The sequence below is a fragment of the Cavia porcellus genome, unplaced genomic scaffold (assembly GCF_034190915.1).
Source record: "Cavia porcellus strain 051 isolate PalLab524CR breed Dunkin Hartley unplaced genomic scaffold, mCavPor4.1 scaffold_13, whole genome shotgun sequence".
NCBI classification, from domain to species: Eukaryota; Metazoa; Chordata; class Mammalia; order Rodentia; family Caviidae; genus Cavia; species Cavia porcellus.
The window spans coordinates 62,788,160-62,804,241 of NW_026947496.1; the positions used below are offsets into that span (position 1 = coordinate 62,788,160).

Below are 16,082 nucleotides of genomic sequence, written 5' to 3' on the forward strand. Positions count from 1 at the left end.
GGAGCTGGAGTAAATTGTCCTTAGGGGCCACACAGTCAGGGAAGAATCTCCGATAACTCTGGATGTGGGAAGGCGTTGTATGTCTTGTCTTGGCATAAAGTCTAGTCCCGATTATCAGACAATTGTAGGTTGCCTTGTTCACTGTCATGTGTCTCATTTCATTTGTGGATGTGTTGACTCTAAAAGAGGTGAATATTTGGAACTTGGATTCTTGTTTTCTAGAATTAATTTATTTGGTGGTATTTTTGTCAGATCTGTAGCAGTGAAGAGGGATCTAATTGTAGGGATCCAGTTACAAGAAGCCATAAAATATTTGATTATAATGACTCTTTAACCAAATAATGAGGGTATGCCTGCTGCATGCTGAACTCCTTCTAGGTGTTGTGGAGGCTACCGCCGACCACACAGGGAGGTGCCTGTCTTCATAGAATTTACAGTGTGTGAGACAGATAGCGAGCAGGGACACAGTGAATGCAAGTGTCATTTCTGAGTGTAGCTGTGGAGAGAATAAAACAAGGCATGTGAGAATAAGCAGTTGGCTTAGGACCTGCTTTAGGGGTGGCCTCACTAGAAAGGCAACATTAGTGATGAGAGCAAAAGACAAGGTCGTGGCCATGCAAAAAGCCAGCGACAGCAAGAGAAAGGGCAGTGACACTGAGATTCTGCCATAGAACTGTTTCCTGTCTGACTCTTGAGTGCCTTTCATATGGATAAAAGTCTATTTTAGGACATGGTCATTAAGGTGACACTCAGATCCCCACTGTGTCTTTTCTTCACCCGGCTGCCAGTTCCGTGAACAATGTTCATCATTGTTTCCCCTCTACCCAACACAATACACTCACGACAGGTGCACAATAGTAGATGGAAGGATGGATGGAATGGAAGGTACCTAAAAGTAACCAAAGGCAGAAAAGGACAATGGAGGATACTCAAGGTTTAAGCTTGATTTGGTGGTAGGAGCCTTGCAGGACTCAATGACACAGGGAAAGATAAGACAGAGCACTCAAGAAACTGGAGACATGTCTGCGGTCGTGCAGGAGTAGACAGAAAAGAAAAGACAGAGCCAAGGAGCACATGTAGGAAGAATGGATTCTGTGTCATATGTAAGAAACAGCTAGAAGTCAAGAATAGCAAGGAGAAGAAAGGACACAATAAAAAAATTCACTGTGCACAAATGGGACAGATGTTTATTAATGTGGCGTGTGGGCCAGTGGCCAGGAGGGTTGCAGAGACTGCAGTTACATGTTGACAGGTGGAAAGTATGGCAGCTCTCCAAGGCAGTCCTGAATCAGGCACTGCAGAGTGTATATAGGCCAGACTGGGAGGAGTTGGGGGCCATTGAAGGGTTGGTAGGATTTTAGTTCTTTCCAGAATTGGAAGTCTAGGGCTTCTCTGTATAGGGAAACATTCCATCTTCCCAAATGGGGGGGTATGAAGTTGGCAGAAAGATCTACTGGAGAAGCAGATATACTGTTTGGAGCTTTGTTTTGTTCCTCTAGAAATTACCGTATTGTATTTTTATGTAAATAATTCACAACAGTGTGGTACTTCCACGGGGGTGAAAAGCAAATACTCATAAATGAAGTTGAGATACCATATTGTGTTTTCACATCAACAATGTATACTCTTGCTTGCAGTGGGTCCAAAAACAAATGTGTATCCAACAGGCACCTACCTGTTAATTTTGAGCTTTTTCAGCTAACCACTCTTATCTGTTCCTTAAAGGTTTATCTAAAAATCATTTTTTTATGAAGATTTTGAAATTAGTACTGCCCGGTATCTGTTTCACCAGTTCTGAGCTTCTGTAATATAATCATACATCTTCCTGAGTATGTCTGATTGCCATGTGTCAGTCTGACTTACAGATGTGTCATCGTTACCCATTTGTTAATGTCCCCTAAGGGCATTTGACAAACCTTGCTCATCTGTATGTCGCTTATGGGGCTCTGCACAGGAGGGGAGCACAGAGGAGTCTTGGACACATGACCACCCTGCAGTCATCACGAAAATATTTCTAGGACTGAAGCTATAGTTTATTGATAGAGTATTTATCTAACATGTTCAAGAACCTGGATTTGATCCCTAGCATGACAAAAAAATTAAACAAACAAACCTTCCCATTCCATTGTGTATGGAATTGTTTTGTGTGTGTGCAGGGGCGGGAAGGGTTATTCTTGGCTGAAGTCTGCCCACCACACTTCAGCAGGTTCCACAGCCCATGTGGCTGCTCTGTGCACATTTGTTTAAAAGGTTTTGTGTTGAAACCTCAGGCCGTAGACCCCAGAGTGAGATGGTCTGCAGAGCCACATTAACCTTGGTCTCAGCCAAGGTAGGTAAGGTTTGTGACTGGCTCTCATCTCCACTAAATTTTGGTGTCTTAGGTGCGGTTTAGTATCTGGTCTTTTGCAGCACTGACAATCTGTGTTTTGTTTTGTTTTGTTTTTGACAGCACTCCTTCTTCTGCCGGTTGACTGAGGACAAGAAGTCGGAAAAGTTCTTTAAGGTCTTTTATGATCGAATGAAGCTTGCCCAGCAGGAAATTAAGGCAACTGTGACTGTGAACACGAGTGACTTGGGAAACAAAAAGAAAGACGATGAGGTAGACAGGGATGCCCCTTCTCGGAAAAAAGGTAATGCTCTTCATCTTCTGGCAGCTGGACTGGGAACCACAGAGGAATGTGGTGTTTTCCTTTATGCCTCATTACTTCCAGGCTCCAGGCTGCATTCTGGATAGGGCCTTCCGTAGAGAACAACCAGTCTGTTCAGGCTGTGAGTCTTCAGAGTGACTGTGCTGAGATCATGCTGCTTAGCGAGTCTTCTTGTTCAATAAATTAGTGAACATTCTAGTAGGTTTTATTGAATATTCTTGTGGTTTTCATTCACAGAATGTGGAGAGAAATGTGTACTTTAAAACTGTTTTCAAGCATTTATCAGTAATTCCTCCTGATTTTCTGAAGTATAAAGAGAGATTTATCTATGATCTTACTGGGAGAGAAAAAAAGTACAGAAGAATGGGTATTCCCACAAGTTTTAGAGTGCAGCAGCCTTGAGCAAATTAATTAAATACTCTGAAACTCACTTTTCAAATTTAGAGATGGGTTTCTTAACCAATGAAATCTGAAGAATTGTTCGTCATAAGATTTGTCCTGTGCATTGTAACATACGCAATAGCACATCTGGCCTCTGCGCAATGAGAGGGCAGTTTCATGCCTCTAACATGAACCAAAAATGTCTCCAGACATCACCACTTGTCTCTGGGCACAGAACAGAATCCCTGGTTAAGAGCCACTCATCTACCATGGGGATAAAGAGAAGCAAAGTAAGAATGAGTACCATTTACTAAATACTTAATATGCATCGGGAATGTGTTAGTTTCCAGTCACTGTCACCGATACCTGAGATAAGTCAGAAGAAAGATTCATCTTGGCTTACAATTGAGTAAGTTTTACTTGATGATCAGTGGACCCTGTGGGCTTTTGGGCCTATCCCAAGGCAGCTCTCATCATGATAGAAGTGTATGCAGAGCAAAACCACTCACCTCATGCCTAAGAAGGAGAAAAAAACAGACCAAAGCCCCCCATCACTTTTAAGGTGATGCCCTCGGTGACCTCTCATGGCTCTATCTCTTAAAGAGTGCATGGCCTCCCTGTGGCACCACAAGGGACTAGACCTTTGGTTCATTGGCCTTCGGCACACATTCTAGAGTCAAACTGTATCAAGGTACTGCTCAAAGGTTTTACCTGCATCACCTTGTTTAAAGCTCAAATTAACCCTTCATGATTGGTTAAATTGTTATCTCTAGTTTCTAAATAAGGATACTGAGGTACCGATGCAATAATTAACCTATTACAGACTTGCAGTTAGACAGTAATGGAGTCAGCATTCAAACTCGGGCAAATCTGGCTGCAGACTCTGTATTTATAATGCTGAGCCAGAGATTTAGCTCAGCAGCATAAGCTCCTGCTTGGCAAGCATGAGGTTGTGAGTTCAATCCCCAGTACCAAAAGATAAAAACAATGCTATGGTTGAATCACAGAGTTGTTCTGAGGACCAGCCAAAATAGTGCATACAAAATGCTTAATCATGGTTCTTGGCCATTTGGTAAAGGGCCAATCACTTATCAGTACAGAAGCAATAAATAGAGTCATAATTAACATTACATTAAGCCTCTTGGGAACCTTCTGGATATAGAGTTCACTGACATTCTCCCATTTTATTGAGGAGAAAGCTGAGGCTTTTCAGCCTTAGATTCATGAGTTCAACAGAGCCTCTTAAACATAGTATAGGCCTAGATGAAATGTGAGAACCACAGCAGGCTGGTAGGGCTTGACTCTAGTTTCATTCTGCCTATGAACTGAGAGGAAAGAATGACTTCCTGCAGTATTTTGCCAGTCTTGTGGATCTCGGGTGAATATAGACTCTCTTTTCTAACCTGATTTTTGGTTTGTCTGAGGTATTCCTAAGGACAGTGGCCTTGACTATCTCATGCTTGTGTTCTAGCGAAAGAACCCTCAACGCAGATAACTGAAGAGGTCCGGGATCAGCTCCTAGAGGCATCCGCTGCAACCAGAAAAGCTTTTACCACCTTCAGGAGAGAGGCCGACCCTGATGACCACTACCAGCCAGGAGAAGGCACCCAAGCCACCACTGACAAGACCAAGGATGACCTGGAAATGAGTGTGGTCATCACCATCATGCAGCCCATCCTCCGTTTCCTCCAGCTACTGTGCGAAAACCACAACCGCGACCTGCAGGTGAGGGTTGGGGATGCTCCAGGGCCTGGTTTCGTGTGACAATTCACATCCTCTTACTTCAGCCACATTGCTTGAGCTGAAGATTGAGTATGAGCTATCCAGCACAAAAGTCTAGACAGTTGATGTGTTTCTGTCTTCTCTGGTGCCTCCACAGCACCAAGGATCACAATCTCATTCACCAGGTAGCTTCAGTGTATTTGTTCAGTGTGTATCGAGGCCTACATTTACAGTGTCTTGCACCCTGCTACCCTTGGCATGTAGGTGCTTACATGGAAACTGGATGGATAGATTATTAAATACATTACAAAATGCAGAGTACATAGAAAGTTCTAATTAAGTACTATAGTCATGCACAGCATAATGACATTTTGGCCAATAATAGAATTCATATATGACAATATATGCCATATAGCCTAAGCATGGTAGACTGTACTATCTAAGTTTGTGAACATGCTCTGTGATATTTGCATGACAAAATCACCGAGCAACACATTTCTCAAAACATATTTATATCCTTAAGTAATGCATGATTATATTTGTTGATTGATGGAGTACCTGCTTTCTGGTATTTTTACACAAATAAGTACTCTGAAGTCTTTACTGATTATTTGACAAGCGTGGTTCTGGTTTGCTGGAGCTACCTACCTTCCCTCCCTGTCATCTTCCCTTCTTCCTGACACGACCTCTTTCCTTTCACTGTTTCAGTAGGGCGAGGCTTTGCTTATCTCTGGTTTGGATGTCTTTTAAAGTATAGTTTTGAACCTTAGCTGTTCACAAAATTCTCCTTCAAATTAATGTCCTGGGAATCCATGGGCAAAGGTGCCTTTAATAAAGTCCTCCCAGAAGTTCATTGTTTTCCATTCTATGGACAGCAGTGCTTGGAAGATGGAGATAGTGTGCAGGATATTTTCACATATGAAAAAGGATTTAGCAGCTTAACATTTGAAGGTGCATAAAGTTACCCAATTCAGAGGTTTTAAGCCTACTCCCTTTGGCTGTAGAATCCTTCATTTGAAGAACATCTTATGCAGAAATGTACTATGCTAATCATGTAAGAGCAAAAGTGCTCTGTTCAAAGTGGAAACTGGAGAGTGCTAGAGCTTTCTTCGCCTCATCCACAGGAGTCCTAGAAGGTGGTATGCACCCCAAGGAATCCTCAGGTTTCTGTAGGGCCTGGTGGGAAAGCCAGTGAAATGGACCAGTGGCTTACAAGGATATAAGTTACAATCATCTTTAAAAACTCCCACAAAATCAGGTTTGCCTGGGTGGTGGCTTGCTCCAGTAAAATTTTATTTCTCAAATGATGGTTTTAAATGAGATTCAACTATTCTGCATGTCACCCTGTTGGCAATGTTCTAGAACAGATGGTAGGCCACTGGGTTAGGGTTTCCTTGTGGATCTGAGAGAGGAAAAGACATTCTCACAAGTAATTTTCAGTTTCCTGATATAAAGAAGTACAGATCAACTCAGAGAGAAAAGGGAACCAGCCTTCTGAAGCAGCAGTCTCTGGGTTTGTGCCCAGAGTATTTTTTTTTGTCATATTTATAACCTCAAGTTTTCCTGTTGGTAAATGTTCAGTAGCGATAAAGCCACCAAATTTGACTTAACCAGGCAGTTGCTGTCTTGAGCAAGCCATGCTTACTATAGTCAGAAACCTAATGGGCAACACTATTCTTTAACCAGTTTGTGTGTGGTTTTGAACCTCCCAAGAAGCTAACATGGCCTTGTGCCTGGATTAATGAATTCGAGACCTGATCTCTCTCCACTGGAGTCTGCACACATACACAGTTAAGTCCTTTACTTCTTTCACCTGACCTTCTCTACCTAATCCACCCTTGGCTCTCCCAGGAAGACCACAGAAAAAGCAGGATTTCTCCAGCCTGGGCCAGGCAGGGCAGTTGAAAAGAGCTCCTTTGTGCCTCTCAGAGACATGTGTCTGTTTTTGAATGGGACAAGAAGAAATCGATCTGAGTCAGGGAAGGGGAGATGCTGGTTAGTCTCTGCATAAACCAGAATGAATATATGTGACAGACTTTCAATAAAGAGCAACTAACTGGCTGCAATGGGGAGTTTGAAACAAGTGTGCCTTGTTAGCTAATGACGTCCCTGGCTCCCTTTTCTCCATCTCAAATTATTTCAACCAGTGTTTATGAAGTACTTCATATGCACCAGCCCCTGTGCTAGCTACTGGGTAACCTGTTGTCAACATGGCCCTTCATGGAGTGAGTGGGCATTACCAGAGACACATCCCCTTTTGGAGAGTAGAGACATAGGCTGAGGTGACCCCAACTCAAGAGAGTGGGCCTACAGCATCAGGGAGGGCTTCCTAAAAAATGTAATTCTAGACCACATCCTGAAGCAAGAGGAGCTGGGTGAGACCAGGAGAGTGTGTCAGCTACAGGAAATCATGTGGAGGAGCCCTAGAATCAAGAGACTGAAGAATGCTTACAGAGCAGGAAGAAGTTCATTGCTGCTGGCCATAAAGAGGCCTGGCAGGAGCAGTGACATCACTGCAGAGAGGGCCATGGCAGGAATGCTGTCACTGTGCAGAGAGGGACTTGGTGAGAGTGATGGTGTCACTGAGGAGAGACGAGCATGTAGGAGTGATGCCGTCACCACTCAGCAAGGGACTTGTGGGACTGGTGTGGTCAGCAGCTGAGGAGGAGTGTGGTTGGAGCAGGGCCTGGAATTTGAAGGGGGTGGGGTTTGAAAGCCATGCTGTGAATAGAGTTTTGAGCACTGTACTCTGTACATGGGGAATGTACCGACAGCCCCAGGCAGATAGCATCTTCCCTCAGGAGCTCAACAGAGCAGGGGAGATGTGGCTGTGAAATCCTCCTGTAGTCACTCATTGTCATAACAATGGGACATAACACGGTCCCAACCCATCTGTCTTTACTGACTTCCCACTGGATGTGAACAGCTGTTACTGAGGAAGAGGAACGTAGGTTAAGTTGGGAGCGGGGGAGTTAATTTGATGAATAGTGTTAAATTTGGTTACTAGTTTTTAATCTGTGCATTCACAAATGTTTTCATTATACAAAGAATATGTGAATATATTCTTTTTAATAAAGATTCAAATGAAAATTAGTTAAAAGTGTTGCCTCTTTTCTGTCCATGAACAACTATTCCAGTCTTTAATATTTAAATCAGAACATCCGATTAAAATGTCACTTTATATCACATACTAATCTAGTTGCCTTTTTAAAACCTAACCTTAGAGAATATTCAGTCCTGGCACATAAGAATCTATTAGTGTTCCTCATTTATAATATTAATTAAGAGTGATATACTATAATTTTTTAACTACCTCTCTGTTGATGGGCATTTAGATTTTTTCCAGTTCTTTACAGTTATAAACAGTACCATAGCCATGGATTGACCACCTTGGGAGCTCTTTGTTTTGTCTGGTCCTAAGATGCACCTGCATAACTGATGATCAGTCCAGAGTATTGACCAGTTAGAGACCATCAAGGTGGCCACATCGGGCTGGGGATATAGCTCAGTGGCACAAGTGCCTGCCTGACAAGCACAAGGTCCTGAATTTGAGTCCTGGTAATAAAAACCAAAAAAGGTGGCCATATGAATGACTTTTTTTGTCTTCTCTCTGCCTTTGGTCTCCACACCTGGGAACTGCCCAACTGCAGAACTTTCTTCGTTGCCAAAATAACAAGACTAACTACAATTTAGTGTGTGAGACGCTGCAGTTTCTGGACTGTATCTGTGGAAGCACAACTGGAGGCCTCGGTCTTCTTGGACTGTATATAAATGAAAAGAATGTAGCTTTGATCAACCAGACCCTAGAAAGTCTGACTGAGTACTGCCAAGGCCCTTGCCATGAGAACCAGGTAATTCTTTTTGCACGTGGGGATGGGAACTTTTAAAAACCATTTTAGAAATTTGACGAGAGGCTGTTCAGAAGTTACACCACATATGACTTTTGGCCTAGTGAGTCAGTAGGGCTGGAGGCCTTTTTATAGCAGTTGAAAAGTTACCGTGGTATTTCATCGCACTGCGGAACTTTACCCAATGCAGGGCGTTGGAAGAGTTGTCTTTGGCCTCTTTGCTTGGCTTGGTTTGGTTTTGTTTGATTTGACTAGAGTATCAGGTAGAGGTAGACAATAAAGTAGGAGTATTATTAACACCAGAAAACAGCACACAATACACGGGAAGATTGAAGTGTGACAGCTTGATGGAGCTTTATTTAAATCAACTTGGAGAGAAAATACGTGCTCCACATGAAACTGCACTAACAGTAATTGAGATTTTAACATGGAGTCTCAGGGAAAAAAGAACATATATTCTTGATTTTGGCCTCCCAAGAAGTCTGCTTTTGGAGTAAGGCCCAATATTTTGTTTTCTTGAGTTGGATCATTGCTCATAGTGATATCTCTAGAAGATTTTATGAGTTTCAGTTTCATTGCTAGGATGAGTATAATTTTTAAGTCCAAATGGTGCTTCCCAGGTAGAGAGGATATAGGGTAGGGCTTTAAAATGATCAGTTCCAAACCCAGAAAATGGGGAAGGTATGAGGTAGCAAGTTCCTTTGAGAACGAGGACCTTCACTTAGAGGAGAGCAGTTTACAGGATACAGTTCACTGCCTATGAAAATCTTCATCTTAGTTGTGTAAATGTGAGAACACTGTTTTGTGAGACCCTCTTCTGGTTGTTTCCTGACTAAGCAGATAGTATAGTACTAGCTTACAGTGTAGTGAAAAGAAACACAAAAATATAATAAACTTAAGGGAAAGGCTTTGACATGTAAGAACATTTCTTTAAAACTTTGCTTTTGTGGAGTGGATTGTGCTACAGATGGGGTCTTACCTGGGGAAAGATGATTAATTTTGATGTTGTTTGAATTAAACCAGAAGCTTGCTTTCCAACCATAAACCTTCATCAAAAGTTTGAAATATGCAACACGAGTGATACAGGGAGAATGGAACACACTTCTAAAGGGGAAAAAGGGCTCAGACCTTGGTATCAGTCATACAACATATTTTCCTTTAAGAACAAAAGCCAACTGCGCGGCACTATTTGGATTAGACGCAACCAATTTATCAGTTACCGTGCATGGGGACTTTCCTGCTGTTTACTGTTAATTCTGAAACTAGAGATTTTCATCTGTCTTTTATTTTTACCACTTTCTCACGGAAAATTGCAGCTCTCCCCTAGAGAGACTTCTGGGAGTGGCACATATTGTGTTGAAATAGCACTTCAGCCTGTTGGCCTTTGACTTCTGGTTTATGACCAGCATTTGTGTAAATGTCTTTATGTTTATTTGCTCAGAATTGCATAGCCACCCATGAGTCCAATGGCATCGATATCATCACAGCCCTGATCCTTAATGACATCAATCCTCTGGGAAAGAAGCGAATGGACCTTGTGTTGGAACTGAAGGCAAGTGGAGACTGAAAGCAAGAGATAGTAGCGTTTGAGGATGGTCACTCTTCTGTTTTGGCTTGGCATGTGACATTGTCAGTGTTGTGGAAATGAATATTAAAAACAGTTCTGTTAAACTAAGGGCATGATCCAAGTCAAAGTTTTGACTAAACAGCAGAACTTTAATCTTTCCAAATAAGGGCCTTGAGATAGAATGCCAGCTTTTTAACTGTCATGTCTCATGGAGTGAATATTTGACACTCAGATCTGAGAAATAAGTTCCAATAGCATCAGAAACCAAGAGCTCAATTCCAAAAGCCAGAAACAGAGACGCAATGGAAATATCATTCCCACTGTGGTATCTAAGTCCCCCTACCCTTTGAAGAAAAAGCATCAGTTGAAGAATTATATAACTAAAGCTATGTAATACCTCAAAAAATCTATTTTTACTTAATCTGAATACCTTTTTCTGCCCCATTAGTGACTTATTAATGTGGATTTAAAATGAAAACTGTTAACACTGGAAAAGAATGGGCCAGCAGGTGCCTGACAAGTTTCTGGGAGTTGTGTGAAAATGGAGGACTTAACATACCTGAGAGGAAGCCCCCCTGGCTTTTGGCTCTGACTAAATACTAGAATAACTTCATGGTGTGAAAGTAGTGACTTCAAGAGTGCCTTTGCAGCTTGGATCTTTAAGAAGAAAACCCTCTCCTTATTTATGGGTTCCAGAGGTTCTCAAAGAATCCAAAAATTCAGTTCTGAGAAGTAAACTTGCAACCCACGCTGGTATCTGAAGTGTGTTTGGGAATGTGGTAGCATCATGCACACATTGCCACTTTCGCTCTTCCCACACTGGTACATGAAGAGATCTGTCCTCTGTCTTTACCCATATGCAGCAGTGAGCACTTTACCTCTATCATTAAAGAGCATAGAACTGCAGGATTCAGCTAAAAATCTGATTTGTGGTACTACATGAACAGTGTCATAGGAAAGATTGGCCTTGGGGAAGGTGTTAACAGAGAAGCCCAGAAGAATAGCACAGGTATTTTTATTTTTCTTTTAGCACTTAGAATTGAGAATTCAAACTTAGTTGTTAATTTGATGGATTAAGTAGAATTTTTTTCTTTTCTGTTTTAACTACTACTTCTTTTTTTTTTTTTTTTTTTTTTTGTCTTTTTCCTTTTTATCGGTACTGGGGATCGAACTCACAACTGCCTGCTTGCAAGGCAGGAACTTATGCCGCTGAGCTAAATCCCCATCCCCTATGTTTTAACTACTTCTGACAAATTTTGTTTTAGATTTGAATGTCATTCAAACACACATACCTGGCTACCATTTATCAGAAAGCACACAACGAGCATCTAAAACAGATTCAGACTTTCACAGGCTCCTGAGCACTTCAGTGACATTTCCATCTCACTCAGCCATTTGAGGGTTATTGTAGAAACAGTCTGCCCTGTGATAACACATGAATGTGACTGCACTGCTCTGACCTAAACTTGGGGAAGGAAAAGATCCCCTCCCTCCCGCCTGCCAAAACATACGCACAGACTTTGGAGGCCTTCACACAGGAAAACATACAAATTATTGCAGGTTCAGGGGTCCTGGATGAGACCAAGCCAAGAAGTACAGGGTGTGAACACATGCACATTTTTAATGTAATGGGAAATTATGGTTTGGCAGGCTATAGTGTTTCTTTGGGTCATTTTTGTTAACTTGTATCAGGTGTACTAACATAGCTCTAGACGTTCTGATGATAGGAAAGTTGTAAGAAGATTTAAGAGTAGAAGCATTGTGTGTGAGCACACCCACCCAGGCAGAGAATGTGCCAACTCAGCCCCTAGGAACATAATGCAGTGTGAGTCTGCACAGTAGAGCCTTCCCCAACACCATCGTCTTGAGTGTGAAAACATATGGTCAGGCAGTGTATCTTGAGTGTTCACTATCTGGGGATTTAGCCAATTGCCAGATCAAAAATACCCAGAAAGAACTGTGTCTCTACTGGACAGGTACAGACTATTTTTCTTGTCATTGTTACTTAACAATGCAGTATTACAATAACTATTCACATTGCCCTTTTATGTTATTGTTACTATAATCTGGAGATAAAGTATACAGAAAGATGTGTGTCGGTTATATGCTAATACTTTGCTATTTTGTATGAAGGACTTGAGTATCTGTGGCTTTTAGAACCAGTTGGGTCCTGGAACGAATCCTCCATGGGTACTAAGGAATGACCCTACCCATAAGTACCCGTGTTACATTTCCAATTTCTGCTAGCTAACTTGTATAGCTCTTCGACCCAAATCACATTGTATGCATGTATTTCTGGGGTCTGAAGCAGCACATCCTCTGCCTGGCCTAAGTAGTCTGTGATGCACTTGACCCATGGCGTGGAATGGCTGATAGTCTAGCCAGGGCCCGCACCCATGTAGCTGGGCAGGTGTATTGAGAGCATCGGCCCAAGTGGCTCCTCGTCACTTCTCTCCCTTGGTTTTTCTGATTAGAACAATGCTTCAAAGTTGCTCCTGGCCATCATGGAAAGCAGGCATGACAGTGAAAATGCTGAGAGGATTCTTTACAACATGAGACCGAAGGAGCTGGTGAGTTGGGCAACCGGCGCCCTGACGGTAGCACCAAGGAACATCAGAGCAATATTTGTGGGAGGAGGGTAGAGGATCTGCATACTTGAGCTTTCTCAAAGATTGCCCTTATCTTAAGTATAAAGAAAATATGGAATCCAACCCTTTACTGCGGAGAGAGGCATGATGGGATGTGTAGTATTTTACCCTCTCTTTGAGCACAAACTCCACGCGAAAGTCTCCCTTCTCTTTTTCCCTCTTGGAGGACAGTATGTGCAGCTCCCTAGCTTTGCACTTCTTGCTGTGTTGCCTTGGGCAGTCACTTGACCTCTCTGAGCTGCCCTCTCCTGATGCTGAGAAAAAAAGATGTTATGTAGGCCAAAGTGTTGTTTTAAAGATTAGGTGAGGAAAGTCACGTCTTTAGCCCTTAGCACAGAGTGTGGGACGTGATAAGTAGTCGGCCCTTTTTCTTCTTATTCCTCATTCATTGCTAGGATTTTTGCCATATCTTTGTTCAGTGCCAAAGCATATACATCTGTTCTTGGTGCCTGTAGTTGAGAGAACAGAGGAATGTTTTCTGGTTGCTGGGTTTGCTTTTTCTGGTTCTGTTTTTGCTTTCTTTAAAGATCACATGATCTGGTTTATTTTCAAGGGGTGATATTCACATTAGGCTGTGACATCCAGGTTGATAGTTGGTGCTGCAAACTGCGAGGGAGGGGTGTTTAGAGACAACGACATGAGTTGAAGGCAGAACTCCCTCTTTGGACCTTTTCCCCCCATGCAACAAACTGTAACTGATACTTAAATGAGGGCATTAAAACATTTCTGCCTCCTGGTGACCTCAGTGTGCACTTGCGACCAGACCAAAGTCCCTTTATATATCCCTTTAAATAAAGTTAACAGCAGCCCAGCTCTTTGATCTCTGAGGTTAGACAGTGAGTTCTCAGCCTGAGATGGGAGTCCTCTGTGTGAGTTTACATAACGACTTACGTAATTGGGGTGACAGGAGAACCTAGGTTTTGTAAGCACTAGGGGGATTAGAATCACTGCAAAGACCCCATTTCTGTTCACCTCAGTCAGGAAGGTGCCGTTGCTCCTCTGGCCTCTACTGGATAAGGGAAAGGCCAATATGTAGTGCTGTGACTACCTCCAACTCCTGGGTTGCCACCTTGTGGTTAGAAAATATCCTTTTGGCTCATAGAAACAGTCAGTTTTCCTGGAATAAAGAAGGTCTTAAGAATCCAAATAGCAAGGCACGTGCATGCATGTACATGCAAGTGTGCACAACTCTGTGTGTGTATTCTGGCCCCAAACTCTGTGTAACATGTTGTTTCTTCAATTTGTAACAAAAACTGGCAAGAAAACAAGCTCAGAGAGAGAAGTCTCCTGTCCAAAGTTGCATCCAGTGCCTGACCTGGTGCTCCTCAGGAGACGCCTGGCTCTCCATGTTTGGTCTTGGGCAATGAGAGATAGTCCCAAACAATGGCCTTGTGGGAATGCAAGAGGCTGAAATGCCTTCTGAATCATCAAAGAAAATGGTTAATTTTTAGTATAAATTAGGGAGTGAAGGTATTTTGTTCTTACTATTCGATTAACTAAATCCTTATTAAATGTTCATTTAATAAATACTGGCCAGATCCTTCTTTACCCAGCACATTGTGCTGGGCACTAGAGGAGGGATTCAGACACAGTGTGACTGGCCCTGCTCTCAGGTAGCTGGGGTGAGGGAGAACAGTAGGACAGACACAGAAAGGACATAGGAAGAGTGCTAGAAGTGTGAGATGAGTCAAGTGTGCAGGTCCTCAGGGGCAGAGTCCTGCGGTTATGAAAAGTAATGGCTAAGTTTAACCCCAGCTCATTAACTAGGACTTTAGCAATGTTCTTTTATCTCTGAGTATATTTCTTTATCCGTAAAATATGGGAATCTCTGATATCTCATGAAATAAAGCTAAATACTATGACAAAGTATTAAGCATGGTGCTTGGCACACAGCTAGTGCTCAGTGGATGTTATTAGTTTATGCTGTAATTTCATGTAGAGCGAGCTTTGGGCCAGAGGAAAACTTTGAGTCAGAAAAAAGTTTCATCAGCTCTTCCTAAAATCTAATGGATTTCTCATTAGTTTTTCTTGAAATGATGAGGTTTAGAAGTGAAGAGAGAAAAAGTCTAGTGTTTAGCCTGATTTGATTCATTTTGTCTTTTCAAGGTGCTTTTACCGTCATTTTTCTTTTCTAAAGTAGAAGGATATAAACCACCACAGAATGTTTCTTGCTCCCAGTAGAGTAAATGAGTTTCCTTTCTCGTGTTAATAGAGGTTGACTGGTGCTTGCAACAGGGTTAGGAAGGATTCTGAGGCTGTGTCCAAGTCTTGTAGGAAGAGGTGTTAAGTTTGATGAAATGTGTCTGCCCAGGCTGTGAATGCCAGTTCTCTGTGGGTCTCCTAGGTTCCCCTGGCATTGTTTTGTTTTGTTTTTGATACTGAAGACTGAAAGCAGAGCCCTTGCACTGAGCTACATTTCCAGCTCTTTTTAAACTGTTGAGACAAGGTCTTACTAAGTTGCTTAGGCTGGGTTCAAACCCTCAGTCCTCCTGCTTCAGCCTTTCAGAGTGCTGGGATTACAGGAAGGTACCACCATGCTCAACTTTGTAGCTCTCCCTTGACAGATATTTCTCTTGGCCCTTCTTGTAGGTGGAAGTGATCAAGAAAGCCTACATGCAAGGCGAAATAGAGTTTGAGGATGGAGAAAATGGTGAAGATGGAGCTGCCTCTCCCAGAAATGTGGGGCACAACATCTACATACTAGCACACCAGGTATTGTCTCTCCTGAGTTCATTCCCACCCTGCTACCTGCAAGCCGAAGGCAGGTTGCTTCTTGAAGGCTTTCACCTAGGACTGTCTGTCCTGATGAGAATATAGCTTGCAGGTGCATCTGGCAACCTGACGCAGGATGCTGAGTTCCAGGACTTTTCCATTTCCCATTGTGGTGGAGTCAAATACTTGGAAATCCCCATGCCTCTTAAAAGCATCCACCCCTGAGCAGTGTGACACTTAGATGGTTTATGACTTTGAAGACATTTGAGTCTTAGGCTTTTTGCAGATACTAAAGAGACTCACTTAAAACCTAAAAAAATAAACTTGAGCTTCCTTGCTTATGGCATTTGGAAATCTGTGGGAACTTGTCATTATGACTTCCTATTGTCTGTCTTTTGGAGATTTGGTGGTAGTTCATGTCCTTACATCAAAATACTTTTTATCTCTTTCCTAAATAGCTGAGTTTCTGGAGATACTTCCACTTTTTGGATGCTGATATGCCTTGAGTTTTGTGGTGGTTATGGGAAGATTATAACTCAGGTGGAGGCTATGTTTC

The 16,082-nt window shown here is 42.4% G+C and overlaps 1 protein-coding gene across 1 annotated transcript in view; it reads left to right on the top strand.

Moving 5' to 3' along the window:
• Itpr1 (inositol 1,4,5-trisphosphate receptor type 1) overlaps positions 1–16,082 on the top strand; it is a 329,142-nt gene that overhangs the window by 254,259 nt on the left and 58,801 nt on the right. Inside the window, exons 45-50 of the mRNA XM_063260287.1 lie at positions 2,450–2,630; positions 4,501–4,754; positions 8,402–8,602; positions 10,041–10,151; positions 12,641–12,736; positions 15,404–15,526. Of these exons, the coding sequence (XP_063116357.1) occupies positions 2,450–2,630; positions 4,501–4,754; positions 8,402–8,602; positions 10,041–10,151; positions 12,641–12,736; positions 15,404–15,526 (966 nt within the window). The remainder of the gene's footprint in view (positions 1–2,449; positions 2,631–4,500; positions 4,755–8,401; positions 8,603–10,040; positions 10,152–12,640; positions 12,737–15,403; positions 15,527–16,082) is intronic.